At 37.9% G+C, this 16,006-nt stretch overlaps 1 protein-coding gene and 1 pseudogene across 1 annotated transcript; one reads left to right on the top strand and one right to left on the bottom strand.

Moving 5' to 3' along the window:
* Nucleotides 1-322: 322 nt before the first annotated feature.
* On the top strand, nucleotides 323-2,525 carry LOC148868397 (uncharacterized; annotated as a pseudogene).
* Nucleotides 2,526-5,580: 3,055 nt separating this feature from the next.
* On the bottom strand, nucleotides 5,581-12,456 carry LOC148868396 (putative E3 ubiquitin-protein ligase LUL2). Its single transcript, XM_088971209.1, has 4 exons — nucleotides 11,209-12,456; nucleotides 7,548-8,043; nucleotides 6,391-6,529; nucleotides 5,581-6,310 (listed from the first exon to the last, which is right to left on the bottom strand). Exons 1-3 carry the CDS (start codon nucleotides 11,697-11,699, stop codon nucleotides 6,413-6,415), a joined length of 1,104 nt encoding a protein of 367 aa, XP_088827335.1. The 5' UTR covers nucleotides 11,700-12,456; the 3' UTR covers nucleotides 5,581-6,310; nucleotides 6,391-6,412.
* Nucleotides 12,457-16,006: the final 3,550 nt, after the last annotated feature.

The following is a 16,006-nucleotide window of genomic DNA, read 5'->3' as shown; positions in this document are numbered from 1 at the left end:
TTATAAATAAAACATGAGTACTACTAAACCTGACTCCATGATCAAAACCAATAAAATGTAAATGAGTATTTAGAAAAAAATATAACACTGATGAAACTGTATAAACTTTTAAGGTTAAATTGGTAGATAAATGATTTAATCAAAATGAAATAATTCTATTAAATCAGTGATAGCATTAACATATTAACATCTATTTATCATTTATATATTCATCAAATGCATATTAAAACTGTTTCAGATGATTTAAACGAAGAGATTTATATGAAACAATATTTATTCTTAAATTAATGGTGATTAAACGTTTCGATGTCTCGGCCTCGGGGTAAGACCGCATATCACTCTCTTCTCTCACAGCACTCACTTATTACCTTCTCATCTCATATTGTTATATTTCATGCTTATGGGAATCTCTCAGTATCCCGAGATCCACCCGTTTCTCGCTTCTCTCGTTCTTCCCTTCCCCCTTTGGCCTTGAAGAAGAAACCCTAGAGCGAGTAATGTAGAGACTTGGGAGGGCTTTCTGCTTCACCATCTGAAATTCACCTCCTCTTCTTTGCTTGGTGGATCTCTCCAAGGAGGAATGTAGAGACTTCAACAAATGCAATCTCGTCCGCTGAAGATGGTTCCAATCTGGTACGATTCAATGCCGAAAAGGATTCCGAGGAGGGTCTGGTTAGGGTTCCAAAAATCTCTGGGCGTCCTCGTGGGTGGAAATCACACTTCCTCCCGGTTTTGCACTCGCTAATCTTTCACATTCTACTTTTGTCTGGCTTGATTTCGTATTCTCTTCTAGATCTACTATTGTTTGCTTCCAACCTCGATTTTATCTTGCCGAGACCCACCGATCGCTGATCGAGATAGTTTCTGGTCACTCTCCGGTAATCCTTCTCCAAAGATCTGGTTTCTTTATGCATTGTCTGTCAGAAATTAAGGAGAAAGCAATGGCTTTTGAGTATTTGAAATTGCAATTCTTCTATGGATCCTTAGTTAGACGGGTGCTGCTTCGTGTTTTATTTTTCGCAACGGTTATAACTATCTTACCGTTCCTGCACTTCTTTCGCGATGACGCGGAGCCACTTGGCCTCTTTGTTCCCAACTCCAATGACTGTTCCCGTGATATTGCTGGTTCCACTTATTTGTTTCCGGAACGGTTTCTGAAACCTGTGTACCCTTTTATATTGCCGCCATCGGCGTCGTGCAAAGAGAACGTAAATTTCATACTTGATCTGTTTAGAGAGCTGATTGGGAAGAAATTGTTGAAATATGGTGCAAAAGCTCTCTGTGTTGGGGAAGGATCAGATTTGGCTGTTTCTGCTCTACGGGAATTAGGATTCCCAGATGCTCTTGGTGTTGAAAGACACTTGTTTTTCTCTCTGATGAGGAAAAGTTTTACTTACGAGCTGGAGTTCAAGGACAACTCTTTCGATTTTGTTTTTTCCAGAGCTCTCGATAGGGTATCTGTACCTGCTCTTCTCGTGCTCGAGATTGAGCGTGTTTTAAGACCGGGTGGCGTTGGATCTGTGCTTGTGGATATCACTAGTTCTAATGCTGGTGATCTGATAAAATCGGCTACCCCCATTTCCTCCTTCCTGAAAAGTTCCAATGTCATCCAAGCGCGCAGAATCAATTACTTTACGCTGGTCGTATTCAAGAAAAGATTTGAGGGTGCCTTCTCTTTGAAAAACTACCAACTCCCTGATGAATGCCCTTCTGTTTCGAACAACAAGCCTTTCATGGAATGCTTAGAGCCTATCGCTGATGAAAATGCAGGAGCTGATAGAAATATTTCCTATTTATCGAGTTTCATGAATATCTCTTCTAGGAACAAGTTAATCTACATTGATGTAGGAGCAGGGGAATCCATAAAATCCAGAATTATGAACGGCTCTCTATCCTTCTATCCCGCACAGTCTCGAGCCTTTAATGTTTACATTGTCGACCATGATACATCTGTCCTCTCTTCCTATGTGAAGAAACCTGGTATTACTTTTGTTTACCACCCAGGCTTGGCTGAGAATAAGGTCACTGCTAGTCGTGTTAGAGATTTGACCCCGCTGTCAGATGATGGATTTGATTTTCTTGTGTGGTTTAAAGACACTGTGACAGCTGCGGATTTTGTGGTTCTAAGGATGAATGCGAGAGGGATAGAGTTGAAGCTTCTCTTTGAATTATTTGAAAGCGGAGCCATATGCCTCGTTGATGAACTTTTCCTTCATTGCTCTGAGGGTGCTGATGACCAAGGCTCTACCTCTACACACGGAGACTGCAACGACCTCTTCGACGGCCTCAGAAGTAGTGGCTTATTTGTTCATCAATGGTAAGCTACTAAGCTGGACTGGCTTCCCATTACCATTATGATTTGCAGTTACAATCTACTATGTTTACCTTCCTTAGTCCAACTTTGTCATGTTGTAGTATGGTGATCTATGTAAAAGGTCCTGTCATTGTTCCGTTTGAAGTTGTTGACTCTTCTATGCTTTTTTATCGTTTGAACTACTAAATAAATTCCATGGCATGTAGGGATATATTGTGTCTTATTATCTATCAAAAAAAAGATATCTTGTGTCTTATTGTTTCATTTTTTCGATGGATGTTGTGGTTTATTGTTTGAGAGTGATTTGAATGCACCCCTTTTTTGATAAAAGAGGCAAATTAAGACAAAAAACGCGTGTTTTTGGGTAATTGGCTTCCAAGAAAACAAACAGTGGTTTATTTTTCCTTTAACTGGAGGGATCTTCCCCTTCTACGAGAAAAAAAAAAAAAAAAAACGAAAAAGCATAACTTAACATGGCTGCAAAACAATGTGAAGTTTATGTGGCGGATATCTCTTTACCAAGCCTGTATTCATGAGGATACACGTTTTTATACTAAAAATCAGGGTAACTTATACCTCCCCCTGCCTCCTGGGGTTTTGCTCAAGTACCAAGACCTCTCCTCAGGTTTACCCATTAACTTCTAACCACGTGAATACAAAAAATATAGGGGGTTTGTTAAAGGAATAGATGGAATTAAGATAGAAAAATAGTACTTTACCATATTTGTATGTTATGGTTTTCAAAACCGGACCAGACCAGATGGTTGGACTGGAAAAATCGGGAACCAGTCAGGTGACTGGTTCCATTTTACCCCAAAACCGTTATTTTGTCAAAAACTGCTGTTTGGTCAGTAAACCGCTGACCCGGATGGTTGAACCGTTCAAACCATCCAATGGTTTTGGATGTTTTATTTTTATTTTTATTTTATTTTGTCAGAATGGGCCATCTGTTCGGTTTGAATGGTTGGACCATTTGACCCGGGAACTGGACCCCTGACTGGTTCGTTGTCCAGTTTGATTTTAAAAACCTTGGTATTTGTACTCTTTCCAAACTGAACCTTAAAAAATTTACACGGGTATTTTTGTTCATATGATATACAAGAACTTGTCATAAAATGCTAAAACAGAGCAATCAAAATTTTAAAGGTGAGGTGGAATAAGTTACTCAACCCCGATTTATAAGGGTTGAGTAATTTAGTGTCCGTTTGGTTTGCAGCCGGAGTCGGAATCAAAATCGGAATGGTCTGTTCTCATAATCTGTTGCTTTGTTTGGTTAAGACAGGAATAAGAATGGGAATTGGATTCAGAAGGAATGAGATTTCATTCCCAATGGAGGGGGAGGGAATGGCCATTTCCTCAAATAGGAAAATGTCATTCCACTGGGAATGGGAATGGGATTCTGATTTTTTCCAATCAAACAGTTGGAATCAAATAGCCCATACCAATTCCCATTCCAGACCCGTATTCCTGTGAATCAAATAGAACTTTAGTACAAACCAAGAGGAGGTCGTAAACCCCAGAGCATGTATAAAAAATTTACCCTGAAGATTGAAACTGATTAGTTGTGAAACCACCAATACAAGGTGGGCAGCATTTGGATGTTATGAATGAGACCAGATCTGCTCCTCATACATGATGCCTCACAATGACCTCACAGACACATCCCACCGTAAATGGGAACATCTCACGCAGTTATGTGTTATTATTTATGAAAAATGTTCCCAATGCATGATGCGATGTGCCTGTAAGGAGCAGATCCCAATTCGTTATGGACTGTAATTGTGTGCCAATCAAGTGGATCCGATCGTCGACCAAAGAAGGTTAATCGTTGAATGACCAAAGAAATGCTACATGTACTGTAGTAAACTGGTTTGGAGCCCAGGCGACTCCGATGTCTAGTCGCTTCTCTCTTCCCTATGTTCAGGAGAAACTTTAGCTCAAAATACCTTGTCACATGTGCAAAGTATTAAGGCGGATTTATTGAATCTGATAGCTGGTTTATGGAGCTTGCGTTTATGCCTGGACAGCTGGTGTAGAGAAAAAATGATTGATTAGAGAACTCCACCATTCCTGCCTTACGGCAAATGCATCTGGCAATTCTAGACCATCTATCTTATTTTGACGTGTCCAATCCCGCAACGTGTCCAATCCCGCAGTTTGTCTTCAAACCTAAAACCGGGCTTTCCAAAAAAAAACTTATACCAGCATTGTATTGGGGGGAGGGGGTTGCTAATCAATTATCGATATCCAACAAGGGTGCCAACTGACTAATTGGTAAGGACCGTAAGGTCTCCCGCTGGTTGTGGTGGAGACGTGGGAACAGATTTCCACCTGCACCAGGGTTGGGGAGTCATGGATTTTGGGGATGGGCTATCCCAACCCCCCCGTTGTATGTTCTCATGGAGTAGGAAAAAAAATTCGCCCACAATAATCAGATGCTTGTAGTGAATATGTAGTCCGAGGCATCAACCCCAACCCAACTCAATTTTACATTTTCCAACTTAACCGGATGACCCTAACCCAACTCAACCCTGTTTTTCTTACATCGGCTTCAGCATGGCCAACCTGATGCTTAATATGCCATCACAGCCAGTCCATGGGAAATTAACTATCGACCGGGCCCACAAAACCAAGAAACTGAGACGTGATCACCAGCGGGGGAGGAAAAAAAGTTAATATTTGGATAGAAAATTAGAAAAAAAAGGGAGCAAAGTCACATAAGCATCTTGCTATAGTATATGGTAGAGCTCTAACTTGATCTCGAATTTGCTCAAAGTTGGTACATTCAAACTCAAAAGCCAATCTTTCTATAAAAGATAAAATTGATTTTTATTTTATATGAAAAACATAAGAATTATAAAAAAAAAAATTATCATTGAACTCGAGCTTGGATCAAAGCTCAGTTCAATTTTAACCAACTGAATTCAGCAGAATCAAGCTTTGAACCAACTGAACTCAAATAACTCATAAAAAGCTCAATTCCTCCTCACCCCTATTGCTGCGGTTAATATAGCTAATTATATTATTGACCGAAGCCATATTTATTTTAATTATATTATTTCAAATCTATGTTAAAGATGTTAAACGCTGAAATATTAGATTTAAGAAAAAATGTAATATATTTTAATAGTCAGGTCGAGGGAGTACACCCCAGGTGGAAGAACTGACTGATCTGATCCAAACCATCATATAGGAAGCCCTTTCTTACATTCTTTATGACCTGCATACTAGACCTTGATTGATAATGGATGCCCATACTATGAACATTTTAATGTAAAATGATCTTATCCATTAGCACAAAAAGGACATCTGTGCCTCAAAGAATGATTCAAGGGACTAGCAATTCAGCGACCTGACAAAAATAAATAAACTTTTAATGGGCCACCACGCCAAGTCGCAGGAGGCTTGTCCATGGAAAACTACACGATTATGATTTATGCAACCTGAAGCTGGTCCCAAAATATGAAAAAAAAACAGCAAATAAATACAAAAATTAACATATGAACATGACAGACCTGATGCAGAACCCACTTTAACACTGCCAGTGGTAAAGGTTGTAGCAAACCCGTTCACAAACAATTAAAAAGACCCAAAAAAAAAAACACATACTGCAAGCTTGGGTTAGATATGGACAAAACACAAAAACAGTAACACCTGGTTTTCCTTAGAGAGTTTCCACTTTCCACGACGAATGAGAGGTCTCCTACCCTCAACATTTGGAAAGAAAATTCTAGATCGAGAAAGCTCATATTTTAGCTGAAGCTGACAAAAGCTGTCCATCAAATATTTGCTACACCCACACCTTAAAAATCCATGCTTAGAGCTGGAGCCTGGATCTAATGCCATCCTCACCCAGTCAGTCACCCTGCCCTTACCTATGTATAGAAGAAGCATAAGGTACGCGGTGCATTCCATTTCCACATGGAGTCAGTGCCACAAAACCGCTTGGCATATCACACATGCTTTCTAGTTACTTGGAAGCTGGGGAATGAATGACTGAAGAAAAGAAAAACACAAGTTAAAAGACAAATGTAACCTACAAAGAATTTTTGTTTTCACAACACTTTATTATTTACCTTGCAGCATAACTTTGTCTAGTCAATCTTCAGGTCTGTTGTTGACCTTGATCTCCAGGAGCCTTTCTACTGGTTGCCTGCAAATTGGACATCGGTACGTCTGGAACCTCAGAACCATAGCACAGCCGCTACACATGCACTGCAAACAAATCCAACCCAACCTACATCGTTAGCTCCTTGTATGGAAGATTTTGACTGAAAACAGATCAAACATCCAATCCCTTGATCATTTTAGATGCATGTATGATGCATCACACACACACACACACACACATTTTAGATGCATTTAATTTGGACAGAAATAATAATGCAGATACTTGACATGACCTCACGTCCAGACCACCATTACTTTGATCCATATGAATGAGTAGGGCAGGAGGCTAGATGGTCATCAATTGCCACAAGCTTTGACACATTAAAGTGGGTTCAGGGACGACTTAATAATTCCACGGTTCCTCCCAGAAGTGTTCTCTGACTCAGACCGGACCAGTAGTTTGGTGAGCTTCCAGTGTCCTGAATTTTTGACGATTCATATGAGCCAAATGATCTAAATGGCTGGTTAACCAGTAAAACCATGACCAGGTAAGCTTTCTGTTTTTCTGTCTGGTCCAAGTCTGACAACATAGCCACCTACAATACCTTCAAAGACAAGTTTATTTAACCGGATCTGCATTCTTTTCCTTGGTATTTTTACAGCTTAGAATTGATCCAACTACTAAAAATTTTTTCCATACAAATATTACTTGCTATATGGTATCCTGTTAAGGGGTCACCTTGTTCCAACAAGTGTTTCCGTCATTGACTAGGCCAGTCAGTTTGGGCTAACCTCTAACCTAACATGTTATAAAAATTGTTGACTTAACAGGTTACCTTCTTGTGTTATTTTATTTTTCTGGTTCAATTATGATACCAGAAAGACATGATAACCAGTATCATTAAAGAGGTGACCAATTAGGTGTTCATCAAAATTCACATGGTGCTTTATTGGTGAAAGCTCTTCCGGTATATCATGAATTTTTCCCTAGGCTGTTTTGTCATGATGACATCATGGGTTGACTCACTAACCCAGACCCAGGGTGCTTTTATGGGTTGACCGCTAACCTGGAGGAAAAAACATTGAGTCCAACAGTAAACAGAAACCAAATAAATGCATTTACCATGTGTCGGCAGGGAAGGACAGTTGTGTCCCGAGGTTCTGACAAGCAGATAACACATTCTTTCCCTGGGTCATTCCCATCGAAGTCATCATCAACCGAATTCCCAATACCATAAATCTCTTGCAGCTCATACCTCATTCCATTCACCCACAGAATTTGCTTGATTACTCTCACTTGGTATTCACCTTTCTCCTTCTTCTCAAATACCGCTTGAGTTATCTGAGAATTCGTGGTTCCTGGTACTGGGCTTCCCGTCTCCCCAGTTGGGTCTGCTGGAGATGCTTCAGCCTTCACAGCAAGGGGATATACTTCTATATCACCCTCTTTCATCAATTCATTCTCCTCAAACATTGAGAAGTCAATACCAGTTCCAGAAGGTTGCCTGAACTTCTGACCTAGACCTTGTTGGAAAGATACTGTGACTGGCTCAAGGTTTCCCTTCATTGTTGTCAGGTTACAGTCAGTGCCTTCCTTTGCAAAGAATACAACAGTGATGCTGTTTGCAGAAAAAGGAAAAAAAAAAAAAAGAACTGTTAAAACCTACGTACATCTAAGAAACATGTTAAGTGCTAAACACAAAGTGTGATAATTTAAAATATGCATCTACCCACTTCACCAACCAGTCAATCAAGGGCCATACCAACTGCATTACTAACTAGTCAGTTGACAACCATAATGCAATCACCTGGGGGACTAAGCATCAACTAGGTCAATCAGCAACTAACACACTACTCAACCTAGTTAACCAAAGTTATTTTAAAGCTGTATTTCCTCTTGCTTGTCTCTACTCAATGCCACATATGCTTTCATTTTGTTATGCTACCTGCTTTAGCACTGATTGCATCACAAACAAAGGTCCCATCTGAAGGTAAATGTTGAAAAAAAAAACAATAAAGAAAATGCATGCAAATATGAAAAGTTCTCATGTCCTAGCACCAGAGATGTAGAACCAGATTCGCAAGCAGCATAGCAGGATCATGCAGCCAACCCCAAATCTTGTTGAATTGAGTTTAGTTAGTAAAGGTTGAGATGGGCATAGATGTAAAATAAGAAATGAAGGAGGATAAGATATATAGATAAAATAAATACTGCAAAAATCCAACAATACAAACCAAAGGAACACTTCTTCCTAGACCAGTAAGCTTGCCCAACAGGTTACATGCTTCATCTGCTGTTTGAACAAGCTCATTGCACATTCAAAATTAACATTAATTTTTGGACGTACAGTTTTCAAGAAAATAATTTATGAAACTAGAAACAAAAATATCAAGCAAGAAGCAGATAATCCTTGGTTGGTCCTGCTATAGCTTCCCTGGTAAGGGAAAGAGAAATAAGTGGGCAGTTTCTGTCATCAGTTTATACTGCATGCTTTTCCCGAACCATGTATCTAAGAGTATAATCAGGGATTCCTCCCAGGAATAGGATAGACCTCCTAAAGTCTACCAGAGCCCCCAAAAGGCTTAATTTAAGAAAGGAATGGACTAAGTAAACCAAATCAATATGGCTTTGCCATGGGAGCACATAATAAGAAAGACAACTTCATGACCCAATTTCCGATTTTTGATACATCAGAGCTTGTGTTCACTGCCACAAATAATACCATTAGAATCAAACAAACATATCTCTTCAGGCAAAATCATGGTCAGTTGAACATCCAAAAGGAATTTTTTAAATATATTAAATATATAAAGCATCAGTTACAAACTAATTAAGGAAGATAAACCAGCCGGCGATTTCTTTCTACATTTAGAGATCTTCATACTGCTCCTCATCCTTTTCTACTGTGAATTTTGGAGTTAGAGATTGTGTTTCCCCTTATCCCCTTGCAGTTATTTCTAGTACTTACTGCACTTTAGTTTACTTTTTGGGCAGATAAACATTCATTTCTCCGTGTCTTTTAAACATATGTTGTCCAAGCCAGATGAGCAGCCAATTCACCATCTGGAACCTAATCAGGTGGCTGTGAGCTGACTTTCTATCTATCGATCAAGTGTAACTGATAAAACCAACGGGAATCCCATTGGATATCTTTCACAAATACTCAACAGGTCAGAAATAGCCATCTAAAATCTACAACTTAAACATGTAAATTTAGAAAAATACATGTCAACAGCCTTGTAAACAGAGATATGCATATTAGGAAAACAGGACACAAAACTTGTATACAGATGATTGAAGTACACTTAACACCAGGAGAACTTGTGCAAACACTAGACTTTATGGGTATATAAACCTTCAGTTCACTACATCATACCCCTTCGTCCAAAATAAAAGGACATACAAATTGGGTGGCCTAACTACCAAACCAATTTTAGAAATCACTTTTCATCAAGTATTTAGATTTTGTTTAGTTAAATTAAAACATAGAAGTAATTCTATTTGATAACATTTATAGAAATGTTCATATGTCCATACAGTTATTTATATATAACCACAGTTTTTCTAATTTAATAACTTCCACTCACTTTCTAGTGTATCAGTTTAATTTTATCATTTTTAGTAATCATTGGAGGTTTCATATAGATTACTTTAATTTCATTTGCTTTGATTTTTGAACACACATTAGATTCATTCTAGAAATCTTAATTGACTGTTGTGCTATTGATGCACATAAAAAACATGGGTTTTGTAAACTGGTTATATTTGAATGATGATAAATTGATAACAGTATTGGATAACCAAAAAAAAAAAAAAACATTGACAGCTTGAAGGTCGGATAATTTTATTTCCACAGCAGGTGCGGCAATTAATGTAGGTACAGAGAGCCAAAGTTGACAGATTACCTGCCCGTTGACATTCAGACTTTTCCCTTCAACTTATAACCCTTGTAATTTATTATCCCTTTAGTGTCCCCCTCTCCTCTCACTATTCACCTTTGTTTGTCAAACCCATACTTAAGCAATCCATAACCAGTTATGAAGTGTCTGGGCTGGAAATACAGGTTTATGCATAAAGTCATGCCACCAGTTCTCATATTCTAGGGCTATTATCCATGGCAATCAGAGGTAGAGGAAGGGGTATAAAGACCTAATCTTTGGTATTTTTTGCACAAAGTGACCGCACTCACACTTGAACCCATGCTTTTCATCTCCAAAATTTTACCACTACACCAAGCAATTATCCAAAATACTTGCAAAAAATACAAAAAAAGAAAAAGCAAGGAACCCAAAAAAAAAGAAGGGGGGAAAGGGGGGAAAGGGGGGAAGAAAAAAGAAAGAAAAGAAAGAAATAATGGGACAACACAATAGCAAATGGAACAAGACCCTCTCCAAAATGTCGAGAAGTTGCCAAAACACTTGCATGGATTCTAAAAAATCAATGAACTAAGCCAAGCCAAAGACACAACCGCCTCATGATCAATAACTTTCTTAATAGTAATTTATAGTTGACGTTATCAAGTCATAGGCTCTTCAGAGAAACAAAAATAAGTCCATCGATTAGGAAGAAACAAATGAAGCAATATAGAAAACTCAATAAATTTAAACTATAACAACATCGCCAGCATGCTACCATCAACAAAATCTAGCATTTCGGTATATAGAAACCTGTAAAATTTAATGACCTATGAGAGTAACCACAGAAGCATTGTTACAATAAAAATAAAAGAAAACGGATAGTACGTAATTCTACGGAAATTGGAGAAATTCGAACAACAAAATACCTTCCCGCAACAGTTGCGTCAAAGGTGAAAGCTACGAGGAACCGCCCAGGATTTTCCTCGTCCGGCTCAACTCTCAGAGTCTCCTTCTTGAGATTGACATCATTACGAATTGTAACGGCCTTCTGGTGCTCAACATACGGAGCAGGAGGCGGAGCAGTCCCATAAGGATGGCGTCCGGTGACCCAGTTTGCATTAACGGGATCGGCATGGGAACCGGCTCCGCCGCCACGGTGGTGGTGATCATATGGAGCAGGCAAAGGGATCGGCATCGAGGGTGGTGGTGGCGGATAAAATCCGGGGTGGTGATAGTATTGAGCGGGGTTGGGGGTGGGGTATTGTGGAGGGTAAGGAGTAGCAGCGGCGAAAACATAGCGGTTTCCGGTGATTTCAGGCTGAGGAGGTTGGGGAGGAGGAGGAGGTGGTGGGTGGTTGTGATGATTCCCGTGTCTTCGTCTGCCACTACCTCCACTGCTGCTTCCAAAATTTCCCATTGTTTTTTGTATAGTCGTTCTGTTTTCTCCCTCTCCTTAAGCAACTAGCAAATTAAAAAGGAAGAAAAACTTGAAAAATATTCAAAACCTAAACTCGGAAGAAATCGAAGTTCCTTTATGTTTCCTTGAGAAACAAAATTGAATCCATATAGTGAAGAAGGTGAAGAGGTGAATGTTTAGGACATTGTTCTGGTCTTAGAGATGAACAGGAAAACCAAAAACCTGGAAGAATTCGAACTTTGGAAAGCTCATTCTAGTTTTTAAAGGTAATCAAATTCGAATAAACGAACGGGAAGGGGGGACAACCAAGTTCAATAATTATACTTTCCTCTTTTTCCTTCCATTTGTCGAAGACAAAGAATAAAAAGAAGGGATAAACCTCAGAAAAGGAATGTAAATACTTGAAGTACTTGTTTTTTCGCTTGTTTGGTTATCTTTCTCCCTTCCAGATTGCCTCTGAACTCTGATCCCTTTGTTTCAAGAGAAATTGAGGTGATTGGGAGAGAATTCGGATTCTGATTAGGGTTCCAAAATGTGAAAAAGGATTGGGGTTTTGATTCCCATTAGTGGTGGTGGAGGAGAAGTTGGTAACCAGAGGCAGAGAATCGGAAAAGGGGAAACTTTTTTGTGATGTGTCCTCGTTACGGTAATGGCATTGCGTAAAGCTCCACTCGTAGCAGCAAGCAACAGAAGCAGAGAGAGTGGGGAGGGGACCCTCTCTTATTAGTCATTACTCTCTTTTGTTAGTGGACTCCTCTGTTTATAATTCTCTTTATTTATTTTTATATCTCGTAATGGGCCTAATGGGCAGGCCCAGTGCATCAATACTTATATTAACACAAGAAAGAAAGAAGGAAAAAAATGTATTTAGAAGAACAAATAATGTAGCCACGTGGACGTGGTATATCATAATAACATCAATACTAGGGAGCAATCTAATCTATAGTCGCCACATTCCTGCATCCTGCTTATCTCAGCTGCATGTGGTGCTCCGAGAAATGGAACTAGCCACGTATTGTTAAAAAAAAAAAAAATTATCTGAAATATCTTCTAATTTTATTTTGACAATTTTTTAAATGTTCTCTCATATACTCCAGAGAGCATCTTATCCATCATGCATCAAATAACAAAAATAAAGATACCTCGAAGGAGTTAATTGATTGAGATTGGGTCATGTAATTCTTGTTATTCAGATATTATATCTGGGTCAAGTGTCTTGTTGTGAATCAGAGACTTGAGAGAGTTAAGGTACCTGAACCTTCTCATCTCATATAGTGTGAACTATATTGGAGGTATTGAGCACCCCTAAGACAGTACAAACTAACATTTTACAGATTGGAATAGTCTTCTTCTGTTTTCCTACATCATCTCAACTGACTTACTCCTTTTTATTTATATTGTTCTGAACTTGTGATAACTGACTCAGTTCCGATAGTAAACAAAAACCACCAAAAGATCAAAGTTCCGGTTCAAAATTAACCATTGGAGCTACAATAATTTATACAACAATATTGTTATTATAAAAGGAAAAAGTATTATGAGAGATTTATTTCGTGTTTTCCAATGACCAAGCCCAAGTGGCCACCACTCACACCAGCAGATAATAAATTGGGCTGGTAAATGGTAAGGTTGGGCTATTATGACAAGTAGGCCCAAGGTTCCTTCATGTGATTCCCACATGATAACATGCATTGAGTCAAAATGTGAATGTACTTAATAATATGACTAGGAAGAATCATTCCCTTTTCCCTTTAAAAGGATTTAGGATAAGAATGAAGCACATCGTACCACTTAAAAGGAACTCGCTTTACTTTTACCAAATATACCACTTAAGCCTGTTAAAACAATATTAAAAAAAAAAACAAAGAAAATATATGATTTTTTTTTTTTAATTTCTCTTCTTCTTCTTCTTATTGTTTTTCTCCAATTCTTTTCTTATTCTTCAGTGTGTATCAAAAACTAAACAAATCTCATTAGGCCAACTTTTATTTTTCTTTTTTATTCCTCCCTCCTCTTTTCTTTATTCTTATTGCAAAGCTTCTCTCCCTTAAATTCATGTCTCGTCTCTTGAGAGGATCTAATCCATCAGAACATTTTGTCTCTTGAAAATCTAATCCTAGAAGGACTGAAATTGTTCAAGTCATTAACAGATAAGATGATGATGGTTCATGAGTGTTTGAATCATCTGACATGAAAGGGAGTTGATTGTTACAATTCCATGAGACCTTGATGTGTTCAAATCATCATGTGTGATATCCAACACACCCCTTTATTATTAGATAATTGTTGGGATATGTTAATATCATTCCATGGGCTTTTAAAAAAAGGGATTGGATATAGACACGTAACAATTGAAAATGGCTGAAAAGAATTTAAATCCTTCATTCGGTGTGAAAGGTTTGTTTTTCGAAACAAAAAACAACTGTAACATCAGGGTTGATTTTTTCGAAGAAAGCTATTTTTCTTCCTTATGAATATGAATATTATTTTATAGATACATCGACTTCGTCCATTCAAAAAACTTTGTTATACTTTTTCCACTGTAAATTTTTTTTGAGTCAACCCAAGAGTGTCTATTTGCTCACACTCTCAAATAAATATATTATATATATATATTTAATTATTTTTATTTAAAATTTTGTATTATTTAACGATAATATCGTGGTGATGGATGATTGATTTTTTTTTACCCACCACACCACACGAATGGAAGAATAATTTTGTTCTGGGTAGGTTTTAATGAATATGGTTTTTATATTATTAAAAGTATTGAATTAAGGTCTGATTAATAGAATTTTCTGATGAGAAAAAAATCATGGTTTTTAAAAACGAACCGGCCAGGGGACCGGTTACCGGTTTTTAAAAAAATTAAAAAATTAAAAAACAGTCAAAACGGTTCGAATAATTAATTGGCCGGTTCAGCGGTTTACTGACCAAAATCAACGGTTTTGGAGAAAAACGAAACCGGTCAGGTGATCGGTTCCCGGTTTTTCCAGTCCAGTCCGGTTTTGAAAACAGTGGAAAAAAATAACGTAAATATAAAATTTAATGAAAATATATGAATTGATATCTTAAACACAACACTTCAAATCTACTTGCAACCAGCCTCATCTCTAAAGTCTCGAAACAAGCGTCCCAATTATCTAACTGCTACAATCTGCAACCAACATGATCATTAAACAATAGAATCCAACGCTTTAATGTGTCTCCCACTAATGAGTAATGACCAGTAGAAGGTTAGGGATGAAATTAAAAGATAGAAATTTCATCATTAGAGATTCAGAGGTGATGGTGTAATTGCAAAAGCTAGGAGGGAGACATGTCTTTGGATTCATTTGTACGTTTTTGGTTTCTCAGTACCCTCTTATTTTTTTTTACCCCTCTCCCTCTCCTCTCCCTCTTTACATTGCATTATTCTTGTCTTCCTTGCGTAGTTGTTAAACTTAAACCATAAATCCTATTAAGTCAATTCCTTTTGTGTTGCCGACAGAAGGAGGAAAAGAAAGAAAAACGTTTAGCTTTTTAAGCAAATAAGTCAGGGTGAATGGTGGTGGGATGCTATAGAAGTCGTGGACTGGTGGACTGTCAAAACTGATACGATCTGACCATTAAAAAGTTGCAATTGGACTATAATTTGAAGCTAGCAGACATTTAAATCAAGAATACAAAATTCTTTTGCACTTGATATTCCAGTCAATTTTCAACAGCCAAGAATATAGAGGAATAAAAAAGATGAACTCTTTTCTTAATCATCTTTGACTTTAAACCAAACTTCTGTCTCCTGAAAACGCACACGAATGGTTGAACTGGAAAACTGGGAACCGATCAGGTGATCAGTTCCGTTTTACCTTAAAACCATCATTTCTTTTAAAACCGTTGATTTGATTAAAAAGCCACTGACCCAGGTGGTTGAACTGTATGAACTATTCAACGGTTTGATCTGTTTTTATTTTTTTGTTAAAATAGATTGTTTATTCAATTCAAATGGTTAGACCGTTCAACCTGATAAACCAGACCCCTGATTGGTTCGTTGTCCGAATCAATTTTAAAAACCTTGAATTAAATCAGAACTCACAAACCCGGGGCTTGCCCTAATAAGTAGAGCAGTTGATCTTTTGTTCTTTTTTGTCAAAACAAAGCAATAATAATATATTAGATACTGTAAATAGGTCAAAATTGCAAAGTACTTTTCCCTAAAATCATTACAATGTACCCTTTTTGTTTCTCTCTGAAGAAAACAAAGACCATTTGGGTTGGGTGCGCAAAATTCTTGTTTCCAAATTGCTTGGGTCACCCCATTTACAATT

Source organism: Nelumbo lutea, chromosome 2, assembly GCF_056320005.1.
Source record: "Nelumbo lutea isolate HS-2025 chromosome 2, American lotus-T2T, whole genome shotgun sequence".
Classification (NCBI taxonomy): Eukaryota; Viridiplantae; Streptophyta; class Magnoliopsida; order Proteales; family Nelumbonaceae; genus Nelumbo; species Nelumbo lutea.
Note: the sequence above shows the minus strand (reverse complement) of the source record. Positions and strands in the feature narration are given on the sequence as shown.